General features: G+C 38.8%; 1 protein-coding gene and 1 pseudogene across 14 annotated transcripts in view; one reads left to right on the forward strand and one right to left on the reverse strand.

The window, feature by feature from the left end:
• ICA1 (islet cell autoantigen 1) overlaps positions 1 to 23,761 on the reverse strand; it is a 142,793-nt gene that overhangs the window by 107,453 nt on the left and 11,579 nt on the right. For 6 of the 14 annotated variants that reach the window (XM_073898864.1, XM_073898865.1, XM_073898867.1 and 3 more), the window contains 5 exons: positions 23,463 to 23,553; positions 16,169 to 16,208; positions 11,591 to 11,756; positions 8,275 to 8,347; positions 2,741 to 2,864 (listed from right to left, as the gene is read on the reverse strand). In XM_073898864.1, the coding sequence (XP_073754965.1) occupies positions 2,741 to 2,864; positions 8,275 to 8,347; positions 11,591 to 11,756; positions 16,169 to 16,185 (380 nt within the window). In that variant the 5' untranslated portion in view covers positions 16,186 to 16,208; positions 23,463 to 23,553. Of the gene's footprint in view, positions 1 to 2,740; positions 2,865 to 8,274; positions 8,348 to 11,590; positions 11,757 to 16,168; positions 16,271 to 23,462; positions 23,554 to 23,761 lie in introns of all 14 variants that reach the window. The other 8 variants (XM_073898862.1, XM_073898863.1, XM_073898873.1 and 5 more) reach the window with 3 other exon arrangements.
• On the forward strand, positions 16,769 to 16,826 carry LOC112825327 (U6 spliceosomal RNA; annotated as a pseudogene).

Below are 23,761 nucleotides of genomic sequence, written 5' to 3' on the forward strand. Positions count from 1 at the left end.
CTTCCCTTGGATCTTACCAATTTCCCTAAACTGGCTGAAAAAGCATCTTGTGAATAAAATATTCTCGATTTCTTTGACTGTTAGACAGAAACCTCTGAAGAGGTAATGACATGATGACAGATGTTAAGATCTTGAAGAAAACAAAAAAGCATATAAAATCACCTCATTTTTTTTCTGTAACTTGCTTCATATAAGATTAGAAAGGTGAAAACCTGTTTCCTGGTGCTACCAGGGACTGCGTGTAGACCAAGGGAAAACGCAATAACCAGAAATATCAAGCTTCAGTGAAAGACTGTTGCACATTTTCATGGATGAAGATCTACCCAAAGGGAAAGATTAATAAAGTATCTACAGGTCTACTCCACAAAGACATTTATCCTTTAGTAGGAAAATGTGGAAGTGACCTAAGTAATAGACAGAAGGGCTCAGGTTAAATGCATCATGGCATGCCCTGGAATACTATGGTATAAATGTTTTTAAAAATGTATACATAGACAGCAAAATGTGTTATGGTTATTTGATCAAAAAATCAATTTGCTAAATGATCAGTAAGCACTACTATACAAAAACTGTATGGCATGATGCTGTTTATATTAAAAACATATTCTGGCATATCTCAAATTACATCCATTCAAGATCTGAAAATTTAACTTCGTGAGAGTCTTAGGTCACCCTGTACCGTCTTTATGTTTAGGAGGACTGGTTGGGGTGTCATGTGCTTGGTCAGCAGCTGAGTGCTATGAAACCAGAGCTATCTTGCAGCAGGTCACCTTCCAAATTTTAAAGTTGTCCAAGATGCATTAAATTATGGATATAGTGCACTTTGCTAGTTTATAGTGGTGATGCTTGGAGGTATCATTTGCATTGTTTTTGTCGATTTCTGTTTTTGCTTGTAACCAAAGGTTAGATTATATAAACTCAAGGTACCCTATGTGTGCTCTGGGAGATAATTTGGCACCCAACTCTGAAAGGGTGTACCTAGAGAGCCATATTATAAAATAATTATGAGATCAGTAATGGTAACTCTTGTAGTGATTGTTTTCAGGGATTTGGCTTTGTTTCCCATAAATGGATGTAAGTTTTGGCATACTGGTATGTATAAGAATTTTTCCCACTGAAATTAGTGATAATTATATGTTTAACATATGAGAATTTACTCTTTGAAAGACTGAGAACCAATTATCTTGGTAAGGGGGGGTAAGTACATATGCATAGAAAATATCCATCAAGGGGTTAAAAGTGGGTCATCTCTATTAGTAAAATTTTAATTGCTTTTTAATTTTCTTTTGATTTGTCTGCGTTTTAATTTTCTCTGAAACATGTGTATTATTTTTACAAAGAAAAACGATTACAAATAAGATTAAAAGGTACAATTTTTTTTTTTTTTTTTAAGATTGTATTTCCCTATTTGACTGAGACACAGCGAGAGAGGGAACACAAGCAGGGGGAGTGGGAGAGGGAGAAGCAGGCTTCCCATGGAGCAGGGAGCCCAGTGCAGGGCTGGATCCTAGGACCCTGGGATCATGACCTGAGTTGAAGGCAGATTCCTAATGACTTCCGCCCAAGCACCCCGAAAAGGTACAATTAAAAATCATAAGCAACACTTTTCTTGGGAAATGGATACAGAACTATTGGAAATGGTATTGTTCAACTGTGAAAGTTGGCATTGCCCACAAAGTTGGGGTCCAAATGTTATTAGACAGAACCAACACACCCAGGAGTGGGACCCTGGGAAACTGACACAGTTGGTCTCTTTCTGCTACTCCAGCTTTCTCAGGATTTCATAGGAATACCTGTGTAACAGGCTGACGGCCTGCTCTTGGCCCACAGGGAAGGAAGGAAAGAAGGAGAAATTAGGAGAAGAAAATGAACAATTTAAGTGAAATTTTTGTAGGCTGAACATTTTTGGAAACTACCTACAACGCCTTATTTAGGTATAATCTTGCCTAATATTAGTGAGTGACATTTTTGGGCTAGTTCATTATTGGGGGAGGAGGAATAGAGAAGGAGTGTTACTTTTCTCAGGCACAAAATGCAACTATATGCAGGGGCTCTTGCTTATTCTACACCAACCATAAAAATGAGTCATGAGAGTGTTAAAAAAAAAAAATGTCACTCATCTGCCACAATTTCCTCTCTACCAGAGCTTCTCAAACTTTTAAATGTTCATCAAAATCAACCAGGGATCTCATTAAGATGCAGATTTGGATTCAGCAGTTGTGGGATGGGGCCTAGATTCTGCATTTCTAACAGGCTTCTAGGGGATGCTGCTGATGTTGCTGGTCCAGGGTCTGAGCAGAATAGTTCAGGGCATCGTGAACACCACCTCTCCAAAGTTAATTGGCCCATAGAGAGCAGAGAAGGAACCCTTCTACCTGGTCTCATTAGGCTACTGCTTTAATCAGCTGCTGTTAGGGGACCGGACTGAATGCTATGAGCAATGCTAAAGGTCAAACATAAGCCTAGGCAGCACTCACAGTGATTGGTACATAACATGCTCCCTATAGACCAGGAGAAATATGAAAAAAAAAAAAAAACTTAAAAATTCCTAGGAGGAAAATAAATCATACATGTTATCTTAATCAGAGAGTTAAGAACAGACTAATAACTAAGAACAGAGTAGCTCCTCAGTCTCAGGCAAGAGCCTTCTAGACAACAACTGAGGAGTCCCCTCCATGGCTGGATGGATCCCGGATTCTTTGCCGATCCCCCAAATGGAGCCCCAGTGAAGGCCACACACCTTTGCTGGGAAGAAAAGCAGAGAGCCTTTCCTGTTGCTTGCATCATCTTTCCTGCTCTGGTTTTATCTTGGAAGCCTTGGGATCGGAGAAATTTTCCCAGTTCGTTTTCTTCTTGAGACAAGACTGATGAAGAAAAGACCAAAAGGAGCCATGAACAATAAGCATTTTTATTACAGAGCGGAGAGAGACACAAGGTCCTCGCTCTTTTAGAGCCAAAGACGGGGTGAAATTAAATCCACGTGGCAAGCTACAAGATAAGCTCCCCGCCTCCCACCATTTAACTTTCATGCTGTCCCTCCATTTACAAAAGGAGAGATCAAATTCACTTGAGTACATCTGTCAGTGTGTTTGGTGCCCTGTAATCAGAACCAGAAAATGACCTCTGCACTGAAAAGCGAGCCGATAATGTGCTGTTTCAAGCTGAAATAAAAAAGTTGGGTTTGTCTATTATGACTGAGGGAATCTTTTGTGGCTGCCTATAATATAGAGCCAGTTTCCTCTGCTTATTCTCTCTCGCTGACTTTTTGATCTCTGCTTTCTGAGTTACAGTCTACTTGATAATAAAGCAATTCCAATACCTTATTCATGATGTGGGTCTTTGGTTGGAAGTGGGAGTGGGGATTGAGGGTGGGGGGTAATCAGCTTAATGCCTTTGTGGGTTTATTTTTTAGGAAGGCATCACATCTAGCATGGAGCCCAATATGGGGCTTGAACTCATGACCCTGAGATCAAGACCTGAGCTGAGATCAAGAGTTGGACACGTAAGTGACTGAGCCTCCCAGGTACCCCATGTCTTCATGGGTTTTTTAAATGCAGAGCTGGGGGCACCTGGGTGGCTCAGCCCGTTAAGTGTCTGCCTTCAGCTCAGGTCATGATCCCAAGTCCTGGGATCAAGCCCCATGTTGGGCTCCCTACTCAGTGGGAAGCCTGCTTCTCCTTCTCCCACTCCCACTCCCCCTGCTTGTGTTCTCTCTCTCACTGTCTCTGTCAAATAAATAAATAAAATCTTCAAAAAAAATTTTTAAAAATAAATGCAGAGCTGGAACCGTGAATTGGTCATGCCTAAACTTGGCCTTATTTCTAAAGACAACCTGAGATGGCACTGTTGGTGAGCTAGTGACTGGTACATGCTTTCTGCAGATTCATTTGGCAGTAAACATACAATGTTACAGAATTCTATGTATCTTTTGACAGTGCACTTCTACTGTTAGTAGTACATTCCAAGGAATTAGTGAAATGGGCACAAAGCTTCATATGGAAAGATAATCATAGCATCAATATTTATAATAGCAAAACACTCTCTTTCTTTACACTTGGGGCTGATTTATAAAACTGTGTGTCTTCAAACGATGAAATAGTGGGCTCTTACAACGCCACTGGCCCCCAATCCACATTTACCAACAGCTGAACAAAGAGTGACACTGAGTTTCCTAAATGTTTTCTTTTCTAAATACAGCATTTCTATGGACTTACTCTGAACACTATTCTTATTTCACACTTCTGTATTTATGCATTTACACATCACGTGCCTCTAAAAATGCTTTTTAAATGCTACTAGGATTCTTGTCCCTTTTCATAAACAATCCACAATTCCTTCAGAATGCATCCCATTCCTGACATAACCTCTCCAATGAGAGCATAAGCCAGGAACCACAAATCCAAAGGTGAAGGTTATACTTGCTACTGCTTCTTTGTTAATTTGTCACTATAGTTCACACTAAACATTCCAGAGGATGAGCCTTTTGGAATCCACTCTCCCTGAGAAATAAATGTCTACTCTCCTTTCTCTCTGTCCCTCAAGAATCAAGTTCACTACTCAAAGCTCAAAGGCTGTGAAGTAGTTGATCCCCATTTCTCTGGGACAGCAGCGCCCTCTCGGCATTAGGGTGTTCATGGTTGGGGATGTGTCTGTCTATCCCATGAGACTCTAACTTTCTCAGGACAGGGACCTCATCCAACTATGGATTCCCCAAGCTGAGCATTCAGGGCACTGTTAAGTGCTTATAAAATTAAATTAACTATAATTTTTGCCTTATTATCCTCATACATTATTTTTCCCCACCACCTCCTATCCCACTTTATTTCATTTTAAATGCTTATTTGATATTTATGCCATGATTCTATGAAGATTTAAAAAAAACTATAATTATAAGAAGTTTTGTTGTTTTTTAATACCTTCTGTAACTTCTTTCTACTTACTAATATAGGACTCACTCAATTCCACAATGAATATGTCCCTATGGAGAGCAATTTCACATTTTTGTTCATAATAGCATGAGACTACGGTCACCTTTTTTACCTTGAAGTCTCAAGTCACATACAAATGAACATATTTACCTTAAGGCTAGGAAGATACCAATTCACTGTACCTAAATGATTATATAGTTGATGAAATGTACTTTCCTAAATAAGCCTAAGGAAGTTGAAGCATTTGAAAAATTATTTTTATTATTTTATGCACTTGAGGATTAAGCTTGGGGTGGGAAACAGGTTTCCTTTTAAGAGCTGGACTCTAATTAATTGGCAGTGTTACTCAGAGAGAGGTGGAAAACATCTCAGCCTCATCAGACTCCAGCTTGGGTTACTAGTGATGACTGTCATTTTCCGAGAAGGGATGTTCATTCCTTAATTTTAACTTTAAAATTCAAATACTGAAATTAATTTATAGAAGTTTAAAATTCAGATGCAACACAGGTATCAGATGACTTGCCAGTTTCCACCTAAAAGGTCTAACTTAACTGGGACTTAAGAATTCAGACACACCAAAAAACCCCTATTCATTTTTTAATTGCTGATTAGATTTTCAGATGTATCCTAAAAAGGGAACTAAGAACTATAAAACCAGTTAGCTTGGCAGCATTAATTCACTCAGCACAGATTTATGGATGATCTAATATGTACTAGGCACTGTTCTTACCACTGGAAATATAGAGATGGACAAGACACACAAGGTCCCTGTTTTTATGGAGCTTTTGTTTGTGTAACAGAAGACAGAAAATAAAAAATCTATAATCACAAATACAAAACACAAAAAGAAAAATACCAGATAGAGCAATAAAAGAAGGGGAGAGAAGATACGTTGGGCTGGGTGGTCAGGAAAAGCCTCTCTGAGCAGGTAACCATTAAGCTGGGCTCTAGATGTCAAGAAGGGGCCACTCTTGAGATGATTAGGCCAGTGACATTCCAGACAGAGGAAACAGTGAGCGCAAAAGGCCTCAGGTGACATGGTGGGTAAGGGCAAAAGTGGCTGGAGATGCAAGCTGGGCCAGATCATGTAGGAATTTATAGACTATGGTATGGCAGCCTGGACCTCACCTTAGGTTCTATTGGAAACTTTAAAGCAGAGAAGCAACATGATCCAATGTACTTTTTTAAACTTTATTTTACAGAATTTTAAGCTTATAGAAAAACTGTAAATAGAATACAGAGTTCCTGTATACCCTTCTTCAGCTTCCCCTAACATTAGCATCTTACATAACCATGGTACAGTTATCAAAACTGGGAAATTAACATTGGTATAGTACACTTAACCATAACCTTATTTGAATTTTATCAGTTTTCTCATTAATGTCCCTTTTCTTCTTCTAAGATCGAATCCAGGATCTGACGTTAAGTTGTCAGGATCCCTTAGTCTCCTTCGATCTGTGACAGTTTCTAAGCCTATCCTATCTTTCATGAGCTTTGTGCCCTTTAAGATTACTGGTTAGGTATTGTACAGAATGTCCCTCAATCGGGTTTGTCTTATTTCTCACAATTAGACTGGGGTGACAGATTTTGGGGAGGGAAACCACAGAGGTGAAGTGGCCTTCTTAAATGATGATATCAGGACTACATGATACCAACACACATTATCACTAGTGATGTCGATCTCGATCACTTAATTCAGGTGGTGTCTACTGAGTTACTCCACGGTAAAATTATGATTTCCTCCTTTCATAATTATTTAAAATCTTGGAGGGAAACACATGATGCTATGCAAATACCCACTTTCTCCTCAAACTTTCGTTCACTGATTGTGCCATCTTCCAGTGAACCTTGCCTGTTACAATTCTTACTGTGGTATTTGCCTAATGGAGATCTTATGGTTCCCTCATTCTTTCTATATTTATTAACCAGAGTTATTTTATAAGAAAGAGTTTCTTCTCCCCTGTTTGTCTATTTCCATGCTGACTTAATGGATATTTTACTTTACTTCATGGGTTATAATCCGATACTATTGTTATTTATTTTGTTGCTCAAATTGTCCTATCTTAGATCACTGGGAGCTCTTTGTGGGGTAGACAGTGGGCTGTGGCGGGGGGCAGAGTGCAGGGAGATCATTTAGGAAGCTGATATAGCAAATCAAGTAAGAGAGTGATAGTAGTGGCATGAACTAAGGTAGTGACAGTAGAGTTGTAGAGAGGAAGACTCTGAAAGCTATTCAGGAGACAAAATGGACTACCATTTAAGACTGACTAGATGTGGGACAGATAAATGGTGGGGGGGTATGTGTCATGTGTCTTGACTTCCCCAGAACTCAAGACTATGGAGTTATAGCCCTGGAGAAGTCTTAGCTCAAACACTTAGTAAACAGTAACACAGAAAATTTGTAAAATTCTGCCTCTAAGTCCTAGGACTTTGTACTTCCCCACAATAGTCTTAACAAAGACTAATGAAGGAAAATTACCAACTGTTAATTGTGATTATTGGAAAGAGGTGTATCAGCAGTCAGAAACAAAAAAATTTCCTATGTTCCTGCTCAGAAATACAGAAATTATACTATTAAATCACCTACAAAAGGAAATTTTAAAACATACTAACACACAACTTGATATTTAGCATTTAGAGACAACTGTGGGTAATAACTTTACGCAGAATCTTGTTCCCCAATAACCCAATATCCAACTTAAAAAATGCTCATGAAGAAGTGCTGTCAACAAAATACAGTTAATAAATTACCTGTTTGTGCCTTCTCTCTCCATTTTAAGAGGAACAAAACTGGATATGAGAGCCAGGGCAATCAAATAAAAACAACCCAGAATTTTAGAAAACCCACACATAAAACTGAGAAAACTTTTTTATAATTAGGAAAATAAATGGCATGTACTTACCCACAGGAGGCCCAATATAAAGTTCTTGTTACAGTTACTTGCATTGAGTGATAAACAACCTATGTAAAGGATTTCTGATAAAATTATTAGAGACCCTCCTCCCCACCAATTAAGGAGCAGAGACAGGGGCGCCTGGGTGGCTCAGTCATTAAGCATCTGCCTTCGGCTCAGGTCATGATCCTGGGGTCCTGGGATTGAGTCCCCCATCGGACGCCCTGCTCAGTGGGAGGTCTGCTTCTCCCTTTCCCACTTCCCCTACTTGTGTTCCCTCTCTCTGTCAAATAAATAAATAAAATCTTTAAAAAAAGAGAGAGCAAAGACAGACACTCCTAAATAGTAATTTCCTTGTCTTACTTTCTAAACATATGAAATGATATATTAAAGCAAAATATCCTATTTCTTACTGTTTATCTGATCAATATTCATACTTAGGGCATACTTACAACATATTCTCTTTTGATAGAGTACGATTGCTTTAGACAAGTCCAAACAGGTTCTCTGAATTGAATGAAACAGCTATAATAAAAATACAAACAAAATGCTAAATTATAACAAATAGTGAAATAAAAAATTATTATCGGAACATAATCACAGTGTTTGATTTGCCCACCAACAACAAGATCACAAACCTAAGTATGCTTGTTGTTATGTGGCGTTCGGTGCAGCAACTGTGACCAAAGTCTTTAAGTATGCTCCTATTTATCTATATTTATTAGAATTCATCATTTCTGTGATCTAAATTAAGATCCGCAGAACAGTGATTTCCTCCAGATTATTGAAATAAGAACTGAAAAACAGAAATCCTAAATGAAGGGCCCAATTAGATTTGGTAAACCAGAGACCCAATATTCATTCATAATTTATTTCTTTTACCATTTGCTGTCTTTTTTTTAAATGTAGGATCCCTCAATTAAGAATCATATTTAAAACATGACATTCGCTTATTTTGTGATCGTAATCCATTTTATGGCATGCTTAAACAATTCTATAAAGAGCAAACAAAAATCAATCAGTTGAATGTTCCATTTAGAAGACATCTGGTAAAATGGAGTTTAGCTAGCAGCCCTTATCACTCCTTATTTTCCCATTGATTTCATAAGATATACAGAGAAGAAACCTAATGTAATGCCAAGGCCGTAAGAGAAGAAAGTACGGGAAAAGAAGGTGGGCTATACTGAGAAGAATCAAACTAGATTTTAACTTTGCTTCAAAAACCCAGACGAGCTCAAGAGAAGATCAGACACTTCACACTTTCTCCACCTTCTGTCCACCAGCCCAGAGACCACAGCTGGTATCAGAAAACCTGGCAAACATTCTGCCTCTGAAGAGCCACCTAATGAGGCAGAGAAAGGCTTTCCCTCTCTCTCTCTTTTAGCTTATTGGCCATGGTGATGTAATAGCTGTGTCTTGGTATTATGAAGCACTTCACTATTGAGTTAAAACAGATGATCTGTTTCATAATAAATACAACCAATGATCTAATAAAAATAGATGCATGCATATATACTTGAAATATTAAAAACCATTCCCAGAAACGCTTAGTACAATAAAATTTGGTCATGAAGAATATAAATTTTGCTAAATCTTATTTCATTACTCTGTATTTTCTACCTGTTTAGAAAAGAGAAAGAAAAAAAAAACAACAGAAACAGAAAATCAGCAGTCTGAATTTCTTCCCTGACTAACGTTTGACATCAGGATTATGGGTCACAAACCACCAACAGATAGCAATTCCTGAATATAGGATCAAGGGAGTTCATAAAGTATGTTCAGGAACTGTTCTGTTGTCACTGTTCATTTTTAAAAACCTGAGGTGTAAATGAAAGGCAATAAAATGCACACCTCTGGAATGTTCTGTTCTGCAGGTCTGTAACTGCATACATTCTTGCAACCGCACCCAAACTAAGAAACCACTGACCGGCGGCTCTGCTACGGCCCCTCCTAAAAGACCTGCCTGTCAACACAGGTTAGCTTTGTCTGTTCTTGTACTTAAGAGCTGTTTTTGAGAAAATGATTTTATTAAAAACCAATTTTGACACATAGTTAAACTTAGTGCAACATTTCTATATTAACTTCCCAACAGATTATAGTAGAATCTGACCATCCTTATAACTTGGCACAGAAACTTGCTCTGTGCTAGCAAAACAAAGGCTCTTATTTCATAAGCTAGCCTTTTGTGGATAACTTAGGGTAAAAACACATCAAAATGCTCTGCACGTCATTTACATATGTTTTATGGATGCTCTCCATAAGCATCAACACAAGTTTAAACATTTCTGCAACAGAAACCTCATCCATGTAACATTACCAGTCACAGCTAATTACTTTAGATGTTATGTGCCTAGGACAGTGGCTATTTTGATTAAAGTACAGTTGGCTCAGTAAAAATGCTGCAAGAGCCTAAGCATAAATATAAAATTACTGTATTATGTGTAATGAAGTAATAATTACGTGTTAAATTCCTTTCTGAATAATGCCTGTATTTGCTACATTGTTAAAAAGAAAAAAAAATAAAGGTAGGAGACATGAAAAGCATATGTGACATATAATCATTTCAACTGTATGAAGAACACTAAAATCAGAACCAATGCCTCCTGGTGCCACGTTTCTCCCTGTAGCCATCTCCATTAGAACATCTCTATGAAACCCAGCTTCAATTTGAACAATTCCATTGGCAGGGGAAAGGGCTGGGAATGAACATTAATTGCATTAACATGTACACTGATTCAGTTACTATTTACTGAATGAGTACTGTGTGTCTGCTGATGGTATTATGGTGAATAAGGCTGATATGGATCTCTTAGTGGAGGGAGGGCAGACAAACACATAAACACATGAGATGTACATACTATGAATAGGGGCCCTGGGTCTGGTTCTCCCTCCAGATGCATAGGATGAATTATCCTTCATCCAAATGACAGGCCTTTCTATGCAATCAACAGCTAATATAGCTCCCTTAAACCTCTCTGTTCCAGTATAACCATGGTTTCTATCATCCTGGGCACCCTTCTCAGAAAGTTTTTTTGAAACCCTGAGCTTTTTACTGTAATCATGTAAAATGTTCAAGCTCATTAACTTTATCTGATATGTTGAATTTAGAGATCATTTTGAATTCTTATCAGGTTATGTAACATAGTATTTCTCATGGAAGTGATGAGTATGCTTTTTAAATTTTACTCTAAATATTGGCAGAATGTCCTGCAAGACAGGGGATTAGTGGACCTTCTACCAGTTATGTTAGTATTTGGGAATCAACCAGATAGGAGTTCAGCTTACTGTATTATTAACTAGTCTAACTAAATATCTGCTCAGTTAATTCATTCTAGAATTTTTCAGGGTTCAATGCCAAGTTTATGAGACTCTAATTTCCAGGATCTTGTGTTGTCATCCTTTCCTCTTTTTTTAAAAAATGTAAGCATTAGCTTGACCCTAGTGTTGATATCATGTGCAGTGGCTCTTTGGTTGCATTAATTTTTTCAACAAACAACAAACATTTATTGAGTTTACCACATGCAATGCATTAAAGTGCTTGAAAAACAAATTAACTGAGGCACGCTGGTAGTTACACGAGAATTTGTAGGTTTTTAGAAAACATGCTCGGATTGAATTTACCTCATCTTAGATTTTTTCCTCATGAACTAGCTGTTTGCAGTATGTTTTCAAATATAAAGCACACCTAAGCTTGTCCAAGTCTGTACACTCTAGGACTGTGACCCTAGTGAGGGGGCTGTGCTGGGACTGAGAAGAAGAACAGCTCACCTCCAGCTTGGCATCCAGGTCTGCATCAGAGGCAACGACATGCTCATCTTCCTTCTTCCCTGTGGCTTTAATAAAGGCCTGCTTCGTTTCCCAATACTTCTGCTGCATCTTATTTACTACTGACTTATCTTGAGTATATCGATCCTGTAAGTCCCAGGGATAACTGCTAAAAAATACATTTAAAGAGGTATTTTATTCCTGACTTTCATAAAAATGAAGCTATTTTAGTGTTAACAAATTTATCTAAACATTATATTACACAACATTCATAAACATACTTTTTTTTTAAGATTTATTTATTCATTTGACTGAAAGAGAGAGAGGGTATGAGCAGGGGCAAGCCGCAGAGGGAGAAACAGATTCCCCCACAAGCAGGGAGCCTGATGTGGGGCTCAATGCCAGGACTCTAGGATCATGATCTGAGCTGAAGGCAGACACGTAACCGACTGAGTCACCTAGGCGCCGCCATAAACATACTTTCTTGTGTGGTTATTACACCAAAAATATTAACCAACTCTAATATACTCTGAAACCTTAAAAGTTAGTGAGGAAATCAAGAAGCTTTTGCAGGAAATCAAGAAACTAAACCTTGAAGAGTTTAGCTCTCAGCATGTTGGACATACTCCTTTTCCAAGTAGAGAAAGTGAGGCCTAACCAGGCAGGGTGTCTGGCTCAAGCAGCCCAGTGAGTCAGCGATAAAGCTGGATACCTATGTTGTCTCCACTCCAGTGTTATGGCCAACACTGAAGTGATAGCAGAAAAGTAGAGATAAGGGGGTGAAAAATAGCACATTTAAAATCTGTCCTAGAGGTACCTAAAATAGTCAAACTCAGAATCAGAGAGTAGAATAGTGGTTACCAGAGGCTGGATGGGGTGAGAGGGAAATGGGAAACTCTTTTTTTTTTTAAATTTTTTATTGTTATGTTAATCACCCTATATTACATCATTTGTTTTGGTGTAGTGTTCCATGATTCATTGTTTGTTCATAACACCCAGTGCTCCATGCAGAATGTGCCCTCTTTAATACCCATCACCAGGCTAACCCATCCCCCTACCCTCCTCCCCTCTAGAAACCTCAGTTTGTTTTTCAGAGTCCATCATCTCTCCTGGTTCGTCTCCCCCTCTGACTTACTCCCCTTCATTCTTCCTCTCCTGCTATCTTCTTCTTTTTCTTTTTTCTTAAAATATGTTGCGTTATTTGTTTCAGAATTACAGATCTGTGATTCAACAGTCTTACACAATTCACAGCGCTCACCGTAGCACATACCCTCCCCAATGTCTATCACCCAGCCACCCCATCCCTCCCACCCCCCACCACTCCAGCAACCCTCAGTTTGTTTCCTGAGATTAAGAATTCCTCATATCAGTGAGGTCATATGATACATGTCTTTCTCTGATTGACTTAAGGAAATGGGAAACTCTTAATGAAGGGGTGTAAGGTCTCAATGATACACAATGAGTAAATTCTAGAGATGGGCTGTACGACACTGCACCTATAGTTAATAATACCATAGTATACACTTAAAAATTTGTTAAAATGCAAATCTCATGTTAAATAGTCTTAACTACAGTCAAATGAAATTTAACAAAATGTTTTTTTGAAAAATCTGTTAATGATTTCTGATATTAAAACCTTAAATTCTTGGGGCGCCTGGGTGGCTCAGTCATTAAACGTCTGCCTTCAGCTCAGGTCATGATCCCAGGATCCTGGGATCGAGCCCTGCATCAGGCTCCCTGCTCATCGGGGAGTCTGCTTCTCCCTCTCTCTCTCTCCCTCTGCCTCTGCCCCTGTGCATGCTTTCTCTCAAATAAATAAATTCTTTTTTTAAAAAAAAGTATGTAAGGAAGAAATTAGAAAAAAAATTGAGAATGAAATAGAATTCTGTAAAAGACCACAACACCTCAGATATTGACAGAAATGTTGCCATTAGTGCTCCACCCCTCCCCATGTTGTCTATGCCTTCCTCTGGTCTACAGTCCCTGTTTCTTTCTTTTTTTTTTTTTAAGGTTTTATTTGAGAGAGAGAGAGCACAAAAGCGGGAGGGAGGGAGGAACAGAGGGAGAGGGAGAAGCAGACTCCCCGCTGAGCAGGGAGCCCAATGTGGGACTTGATCCCCGGACCCTGAGATCATGACCTGAGCCGAAGGCAGACACTTAACTCACTGAGCCACCTAGGCGCCCTTAGAGCTCCTGTTTCATATGTCCACACAGGACCCCTGGTTTCTCCTCTCTGCAGACATGTTCCTTCTTTCTTCCACTCCATGCTATCACCACTCAAAACATGCCAGACCTGAGTCCTAAAACACAAGTTGCTTTACACCACTATTTAAAAATACCTGTTCCTTGAAACTTGGTGATTTATACTCTCCTTCCACATAACATTTACAATTTTCAATTCAGACATTTATTCTTAAAAAGTCAGAAGGGGTTTCAAATAACTTCTTTACAAAAGCTATCATTAGAGAAGTAGGATTTGGGGGACTTTCATAGTTTCTGCATTATTTAAACGGTTTTTTGGGGGGCACCTGGGTGCCTCGGTTGGGCAACTGCCTTCGGCTCAGGTCATGATCCTGGAGTCCCAAGATCGAGTCCCGCATCGGGCTCCCTGCTCAGCAGGGAGTCTGCTTCTCCCTCTGACCCTCCCCCCTCTCATGTTCTCTCTACCTCATTCTCTCTCTCAAATAAATAAAATCTAAAATAAATAAATAAAAGGGTTTTTTTTGTGTGTGTATAGACTTGTCAAATCACTATGCTGTACACCTGAAACTAACATAACATTGTGTGTCCGCTATACTTTAATTAAAAAAAAAAAGTTTTAGGGGTGCCTGAGTGGCTCAGTCGTTAGGCGTCTGCCTTTGGCTCAGGTCGTGATCCCAGGGTCCTGGGATTGAGCCCCGCATCAGGATCCCTGCTCCGCGGGAGGCCTGCTTCTCCCTCTCCCACTCCCCCTGCTTGTGTTCCCTTTCTCGCTGTGTTTCTGTCAAATAAATAAATAAAATCTTTAAAAAAAAAAAAAGTTCTACTATGAGCTCACTGAGGGAAAATAAGTGGAAAAAACATACAACTTTTATGTAAAAGATAGAGTCTCTCTACATAATATGTGTATAAAAAGACTGGAAGGATATACCCTCCAAAACTGGTTATTTCAAGGAAATAGAATTTTTAGAAGTGGGGAATAGGGTGGACTTCTTTGTATTGTATTTTTATTTACTTATTTTTGGTGAAAGGTCATGGATGAACAGAAAAAAAATTCCATTTTGGAAAAAAAACAAAGGGACCAGAGATTTGGTGAATACCCCTCAGCTTTGTCATTTAACAAATGAGGTATCTTAGGTTTCAAAAGCTTAAGAATTCTGCCCAAAGTCACACAGAATTAAAATCCAGGCCACTTAATCCCAGTCCAGTGCTCATTTCCATGTTCTCTACAGCCCCTGCATTTCAGCAGCAAGCAATGAAGTGGCAGAGTGAGAGACAGACTTTGGGGAAGGGCCCACTTCTCAGGGCTCTCCTGGCTCTCTTAGATGGGTGAGTACATACTTCCGTGGCCTGCTGCCAGGGTGTGATAGCCATTATGAGGGTCACAGGATGGAGCCACCCCTTTGTCTTAATGAGGCAAGATGGAATAATTATGAAAAGAGTCTGACAACTCTTAGACGGCTGTCAAATGGGGATACTCAGGGAAACTAAATCCCTCAGCCATTTATTAATTACCTTTTAAAATTCATTACATTTTAAGACATGCAAAAATTCTCTTAAAGGTTCACATTTGATATTACAGAGGTCTTGGGTCTGATTACTTCTTTACTGAGAGAGGAGGGATTAGCAAGTATATTCCTTATTATAATTAATTGTACACTTGAAACATGAAAATATACATCACCATTTTTTCATGCTACAAATTAAGAGATAAAACATGACAAAGATATGCTTGCCTGGTGGGTCATGGGTTCAAAAGCGTTCAGAAACACTGTGTGAGGCAGACCTGGAATTTATAAGAAGTTTAACATGCTGCTGAGATGTGCTACAGGCATGTAAATGACAGTGCTGAACATTGCCATGATTACCACATCTTATTCAGCAGCAGCATCTTCCGACCATGATTGCCTCCTGAGTGTTCATGAAGGTTAAAGTCACAGCTATAAATTAATGAGTCTGAGTTTGCATTCATTATTTTATAGCTGCTGTACAGCAAGTTCCCTGATAACACTAATAAGTTGTAAATAAAATAGCGCATATATATATATACACATATATATATATATAGGCTTATTAGATTTGAAAAACTGGTGGTAAGAAAAGCCATTAGATTTTCAGGAGAAAAGCTGTATATAAATTAGTTTCTCAGAGGATATATATTACATAAAGACTTATAATATGTTTGATTATTTGGTTTCCATATTTCACTCAGAAGGGATGTTGAACTTAACTATACCCATATTGGATAGGGGCTAACAGATCATTTGCTGCTAATGTGACTCTTGATTTTTCTATTCAACAGACATTTATTGAGCATATACTATGTACTTTCCTCTTTCATTAGCCTATCTCCCACTTTAGAAAAGACAACACATTACTTACCATTTGTGTCTTGACATGTTTTCTTCTTCTTCTTTTTCTACTGTTGATGATTTGGGGAGAAGGGGCAGGGAAAAAGCATGAGAGGATAAGTTATATCATAACCTGAAATAAAACAAATATGTTTTAACAGTTAACACACTATATTATATGTTAATTTGACACATATAAAATTTTTCAATCTGAGCCATTTCTAATTGTATTTTAGGGGCCAAACACTATTACACAGTGACACTGTACACTGGTGTTGAGAATAATTTAACACTGGAAGAAATATTCTAAATGAAGTGTAAGAAGCAAACAGGCAGATTGAGAAAAGCAGGCTGCAGAAGACTACATAAAATATGAGACCACAAAACATAAAACAATGCTATATATTGCTGAAATATACACACATCATATAGTAAAGGCATAAAAATTGCCTAGGAATGATAAACACTAAATTCTAGACAGCAGTTACTACTGCAGAAGGGGGTTGGGGGATATTATTCAAGAGGGGTACACAGGAGCTTCAGCTGTACTCATAATGTTCTCTTTGTTAAGCTTGGTGGTGAGGAGACTGCATCTGTCTGCCTCTTTACAGATTTGAAATATTTTATAAATGTGCTCACTTTGGCAGCATATATACTAAAATTGAAACAATACAGAGAAGATTAGCATGAGAAACCCCAAACCAGGAAACCCCACCCAACCATCCACCCAAGGGAAATGGAAGGCAAGAAATACAAAGGATCATGTGTTAACTGTAGAGTTGGCAGTGGTGGGGGGTGCAGCTGTGGGGTATGGTGCCTCTTAATCTGTTCTGGGTCCCAGGAAGGGGAGAAAAGTGGGTTCTCAGTGATTAAGACTTGATCCTGTGGTTGGCCTTTGGCCATGCTGCTGCCTGTGTCCCCTCCCAGGGACTGACCCTTAGGCCAAGCTGCCCTTGGTAGGTGGGCTCTGGCGTAGAGTGCTGCACTTGCTGAGGCTCCCCAACAGTGACCAGGAAGGACACTGGGGAATTATCACAACCCATTTAGTATGAGGGTATTGGCCTAGCCACAGGTAAATTCCTTGCCCTGATCTCTTCCCCACACCCAGGAAAATAGCTCTTAATTTTTTTATTTGTAACTTTTGTTTGAAATAAAGTCCTTAGCCAGAAAATAAAACAAATATTTCACAATCAATATTTCTAAAACATGAGCCAATGAGCCAGCATACTGAAAACAAAACAAAAACACACACACACACACACACACACACACACACACACACGACAAAAGGCTAAAGGCTAAAACGAGATACTAGGAAGGGCTAAAAGGAGGAAAATGCGATTATTTCAGTTTTTACCAGCCTACCATTGTCTCTCACCTCATCGGTAAATATGGGAGTAACTTTAGGCCACTGTCTTTCACTCCCTTTGCCCTCTCAGGAAAGCCAGCCAACCTCATGGGTGGAGCAAACCAACCCAAACATACTTGCCTACCAGTTTCTGGAAAGACTGGAGAGCTTGCTACTTAAAGGAATGGCCTCAGACACAGAATGCTGGCTGTCAGAGTCAACGCTTCTGGGTACTCCACAAAACCAATCCAGTTGTTCTTCCTCTACACCAGAAAGGGTCCTGGCAATCAGTACCCCTAAAATGACTAAAATTTTTAAAGGTTTATTTTTACCATTTTTAAAATGTTAAAAAGCTTTTTAAAAATGTTTTAAGGGAACTAAATGAAAGTGCTAAAATTCCAGGTCTCAGGTGTGGGGACAGGAGGGAGGAAGGACGACATTTTCTCAGAATGTCCGGACTGCCTCTGAAATGACCACATCCAGTCATCAGCATCTCTCTGCCTCCTGGAGGGCTTCCAGGTTTGTGGACAAGCTGCTTTGGGAATGACGTTCATGATGAGTAAACCCTGTCCTCTTCTCAGTAAATCAAAGAGAGGCCACCAACTTCTAGTCCTCTCAACACCCACACAGCTTCCCTGCAAGTACACGTTTACTTGATTTAGCTCAAAGCTTCCAAAAAAATTTCTCATGTTCGAGGACACAAATTATACTCTTTCCTTGAGTCCAATTTCACCACAGCCTATTAGGATAGTTGATACTTTTTGAATAATTTTTAATTGTGGTAAAAACCACTAAGTGTATCCTTTAATAATTTTTAAGTGTCCAGTACAGTACTGCTAACTATACATTGTTATATGACAGATCTCCAGAACTTTTTCATCTTGCATGGCTGAAACTCTGTATCCATCAAACGACTCATTTCCTCCATCCCCAAACCACTGGCAACCATCATTCTTCCTGTTTCTGAGTTTGACTATCTTAGATACTTCATATAAGTGGAATTATACAGTATTTGTCTTTACTGTGATTGGTTTATTTTACTAAGCATGATGTTGTCAAAGTTCTGTAACCTCTGACAGGTTTTCCTTCTTTTTAAAGGTGGAATAATATTCCATTTTATATATAAAGCATATTTTCTTTATCCATCCATCCACTGATGGACATTTAGCTTGCTTCCACATCCTGGCTATGAATAATGTTGCAATGAACATGGGTGTACAAATATCTTTTGAGATCCAGGGCTTTTATTATGTATATAACAGAAGTAGGATTGCTAGATCATAGGGTAGTTCTATTTTTGATTTTTTGAGGAACCTCCATACTTTTTTCCACAGTGACTGCACCATTTTAAAATCCTACCAACAGTGTTCCAAGGGCTTCATTTTTTTCCACATTCTCCCCAACACTTGTTACTTTCCTTTTATTCCTTCTTTTTTTTTTTTTTTTGATAGCACCCATCCTAATGGATGTGAAGTGATATCTCATTGTGGTTTTCATTTCCATTTCCCTGATCACTTGTGATGTTCAACATCTTTTCACATGCTTACTATCCATATCTTCTTTGGAGAAATGTCTATTCAAGTCCTTTGCCTATTTTTCAATTGGGCAATTTTTTTTGTTATGGCATTGTAGGTAGGAATCCTTTTTATATTCTGGATATTAACCTTTTATCTATGGTATGCAGATACTTTCTCCCATTCAGTAGGTTGCTTTTTCACTGTTGTTTCCTTTGCTGCAACTTTTTGATTAATTTTTGATTATTAAAGTATTTAACAATTTAAGTTCTTCATAATGTAATAATAGATAATAAAAATCACTGAGCAAACTGCCCTTTCTACCTGGACTTCTAAGCTATTTCTAGATTATGATGCCAATGTTCCTCAAGGTATTGTTTAGAGGTCACTTACACTGGAATCTTCTGGGGTGTCAACAGGCAGATTCCTGGGCTCCATTCCTTTACCTAATGATCGAAAATCTCTGAGCATGGGTCTGGGAATCTGCATTTGTAATAGGCTTTGCAAATGATTCTGAAGCACATTAAGTCAGAATACCACAGCTATATGGCATCTAGGAAAAATCCTTTCTGGAAATGGATCTTAAATAAACTGCTGGATTATAATATGGCACTATAGTAAAGGAATCACTGGTGGCAAAATCAGGTCAACTCTACAGGGCACAGCTGAATATTTCATGAGAAGGCAGCTGCAGTTAGGACTACAGGAGAAGGCAGCTCCTGACTAGGACTCACATCTCCAGCTCCATAAACCAGGACAACTGACAAACATTTTAAGATTTCTTCACAAAATTCATCTTCTCTTGCTCTACCACTTTCTAAATTCACAGTGTCAAAATCACTACTTAAAAAAAAACCATTATAAGTCTCATCTATTCACTCATTTCAGTTCATCAGTTTGGTTGCACTGAGCATGCACTGAGCATCTAGTTACTATGCACCAGACACTGTCTGGCCCCAAGTAACTTATAGTCTAAATCAGCTCTGTCCAACAGAAATACACTATAAGCTACATATGTAATTTTAAATGATTAAACAGCAATGCTAAAAAAGTAATAGTAAAAAAATTTTAAAACAACATATTTTATTTAACCCAATATATCTAAGATATTATTTCAACATGTAATAAAAAAGTTACTAATGATTTATTTTCCATTCATATTTTTGCACTAAGACTAAAATCTAGTGTGTATTTTATGCTTACAGTACATCTCAATTGAGACTAGCCACATTAAGTGCTTAATGGCCATGTGTGGTTAGTGGCTACAATATTGGACAATGCAGGTTAAGCAGGGAAGACAGACATATAAACATAATTTTCGGATCCAAGAGTCTGTTAATATTTGCAAGGGACATATAAAAAGATCTTTGTGAATCCCCAAATTTGTAAAATCTGCTGTTAGAAAAGTCATTTCCCCTATAAAATACAATAAAGTCTATAATTAGCTAATACTTCAATTCATGATTCTGCAAAGGAGGCTTTATTTCCATTTCTGCCACAAGACACTTATGAAAGAAGCCCAAAATGAATACTATCATGTCTCGAGCATTTTAATAGCATAGAGAAGACTTCCTAAAGTTCTGTTTTGTGGACACATTACTTTGGGAGATAAGCAAAGAAGAACAAGCACCAAGCTGCTTATGGACTTGCCATGACATGAGTGCCATGAAAGGAAAAAAAAAAAAAAAAAGGCACCAATACTGTTAAATTCAGCATGACTTGACCACATCAATGTCTGTGTTTCACTATATTCTGTCTCTCCAAGGGAGACAAAGCAGATTAGCTAATAAGACTTAAGACCTTCTCAAAGAAGTAGTGTCCCAAGAGTTAGTTAACAGATCAATAGAAAGCAAGTTCTAGAGTGTCTGGCTGGCTCACTGAGTGTAGCATGTTACTCTTGATCTTGGGGTCATGAGTCTAAGTCCCACGTTGGGCATAGAACTTATTAAACACACACACACACACACACACACACACACACACACACACACACAAACACACACACACGATTCCTAATTTTGATGTAACAATCCTGAGGGTGAGGGGATGGGTTAGTAAGGAGTGGCCTCTGTATCTAAGACAATTACTAAAGGGGAAAGAGGTACTATCAACCTAATCTTCCTAGGCTTTGCCACGCTGCACCGTGAAGGGGACGCAGTACACCGACCTCAGGCACCAAGGCCAGGCACTCAGAGCACAGCTGTTCTCAGCCACACCCATGTGGCTGATAGCCCATTCTGCCTTGTGGGGAGAGCTGAGGGAATAGGGATGAGCTGTACTTTGTTCAGCGTTTGTACTGGGGTTCTGTGAAATAATTATGCTTATTTTTCTTCTTTGCTTTTCTCACAGCTTGCTGTGGTGTATCTTCAATTTTTTTATTCACCCATGTGGAAAGACTACAACTCGTTTTTTTTATTTCCTATAATCATTGAAAAAGCCATTTGGAACACACTGGATGGTTAATACATAAGCCGAAGTTTTTTCATAAATACTCCAAGGTTCCTAGAGTGCTAAAGCAAGCCTGGTTTAAACAAAGTTTTATGCATTGCTGCAAAGAAGAGGAGTTGGTCTGTCCTCAGACGCCTTAAACCCTGATACGAGATCCTCCTCCTTGGAAATAGAACACGGGGAAGTATTTTCATTCCACATAGGCTGGCTTCAGCTGCACTGAACATTTGTTCTGGCCCAGAACCCTTTTCTAGGAGCTTATGGAGTTAGCTGATGGCACCTTCAATTACATTTGAATTATGCAAAGAATTTAAAATTCTTGAGCCAACCCTCACTCAGAGTAAAGGTAAGACAGTCACATTTTACTGTATCAGTACTCTCAATCCACAAAAATATTTCAATAAACTTCCTCTTGAATCACATTTTCCAAGTCTGCTGTGTTTCTTGTGCAGTTTTAGGTCTCAAATTAATTACCCTTCCAACTTAGCAGATTTTCTTTCCCACCGGTGAGCAGCTTTTCTATTAGATGGAGTACTAGTTGAGACTGAGTCCAGAATCCCTTTTCCCTGTATCTGCACTGAACATATGGATTCTCTTGAATTGCAGATCTGAGCCACTGCCAAATTTGTCATTTTTCTAACTTACTCAAAATTCCCATTTTCCAACTAAAAATTGTCACTATCTTAGAGCTCTTCGGCACTGCTGTGCAAACCAGCATTTAGTTTTCTTTGGGAAGTGGGCCATTTTTCCCCCCATAAGAAACACACTTTTCAAGTGATGTGGGTGCAAAGTGGTACATTTGAATCGTACACTTGAATCATCCCAGAGTAAAATCACTCATTCCCAAACACCAGCTTCATGGCACCACACATCACTGAACAAGTGCAAACCTGTTCACATCCCAACATTCCTGAAGCTGGGATGTGTCCTGCAATTGATACCCTTGTTAACTGTCTGGCAGTCCCTTTTCTTTCTTCACAGAACATAAAATGGTAAAAAGGTCTCATGAGTGATGGTTTCTTACTTTTGATGACATAAAGAATTATTATTTAAAATTAAACCTCAGCAAAAACACATCACTACATGCTACAGACTTTGGGGGCTATTTGTGTATAACTGAAAAGGAGACTCCGAAGCCAGAGAGTGGCAGATTTGCCTGTGATGTGGGATGAGTACCATGAGGAAGGTGCCCAGGGCTCAAGAAAAAGAGAGGGGAAGACCCCAAGCCGGCTTCCTACGTGGCCTCTGGGCTGAGTTTCTAAGCATCAGCAGAGGCTGGCCAGGTGAAGGGTAAGAGTGGGGGCGGTGGAGGGGGACCGTGTGGGTGGCTGCTGGTAATTATTCCAGACACAGAGAAAGCAATGAACACATTCCTGCACAGCAGAACTGTATGGGGTGTGCATGCCACCAACCATAAGCAGTTGTGCATTCCTAGAACTTAAAGAGAGAGAAGCTGTGACTGAATAAGACATATGGAGCAATCTCTGAGGCCACCTGCTGTCCCTTTCAGCATTTAGATCTATTCTGTAGCCACTGGAGGGTAGACACTCAATGCTGTTTATTTCACATTTACTGAGCACCTTCTATGTCCTGTCTTTGCTAGAGAGTTCATCTTTGACTATCCATAACAATGTTGGAAGCCTGTGGCATGTCTCTTGAATTTAGCTTCCAACTATACAATCTGAAGTACATAATTTTCCACCAGTTAGTTCCATCTTCCCATTTTTCAGAGACTGACTTCATCTAGAAATATTCCCAGTGTTCAATATCTTGTTTTGTCCTTGGGTTTATTTCTCTGGTGCAGTCTTAGAACTAAGGTAAGTCATATAATTTAGAGCCTAGATGGAGCTGAGAAACAATCGAATAAAGCCCCTTTTTTGCATAACATACAGAACTGTCAAATCACTCTGTTACCCACCTGAAAACAATAACACTATACATCAATTACACTTCAATAAAAATTAAAACAAATAGATTATTAAAGAAATAAAAAATAAGTTAAATAACACGGGGACCTGTGATCCAGGGAGGTGACTAACGGGTCTGAGAGAACAAAGCCAAGTAGCTTCAGAGCCAGGGCGTCAGTGCAGGCTCCTGATGGCTTGCCTAATGAACAGAAGAAATACAAATCTGTCAGAGGTTCTAGGTACTGAGTTAAAAAATAACTTAATGTTTGTACATTTCTTTTGCTCCAAGTTATTTTTCATCTTTTTTCCCAGAGGTTTATCTTTGGTCACTTTCTCTTATGTTAATAATGATTTTTATAATTTCCCACGAAGAGAAGGAAGTGTGTTTTAAGTATAAATGTCAAAAG

The sequence above is a fragment of the Callorhinus ursinus genome, unplaced genomic scaffold, assembly GCF_003265705.2.
Source record: "Callorhinus ursinus isolate GAN/ISIS: 27379988/994484 unplaced genomic scaffold, GSC_fseal_2.0 scaffold12, whole genome shotgun sequence".
NCBI lineage: Eukaryota > Metazoa > Chordata > Mammalia > Carnivora > Otariidae > Callorhinus > Callorhinus ursinus.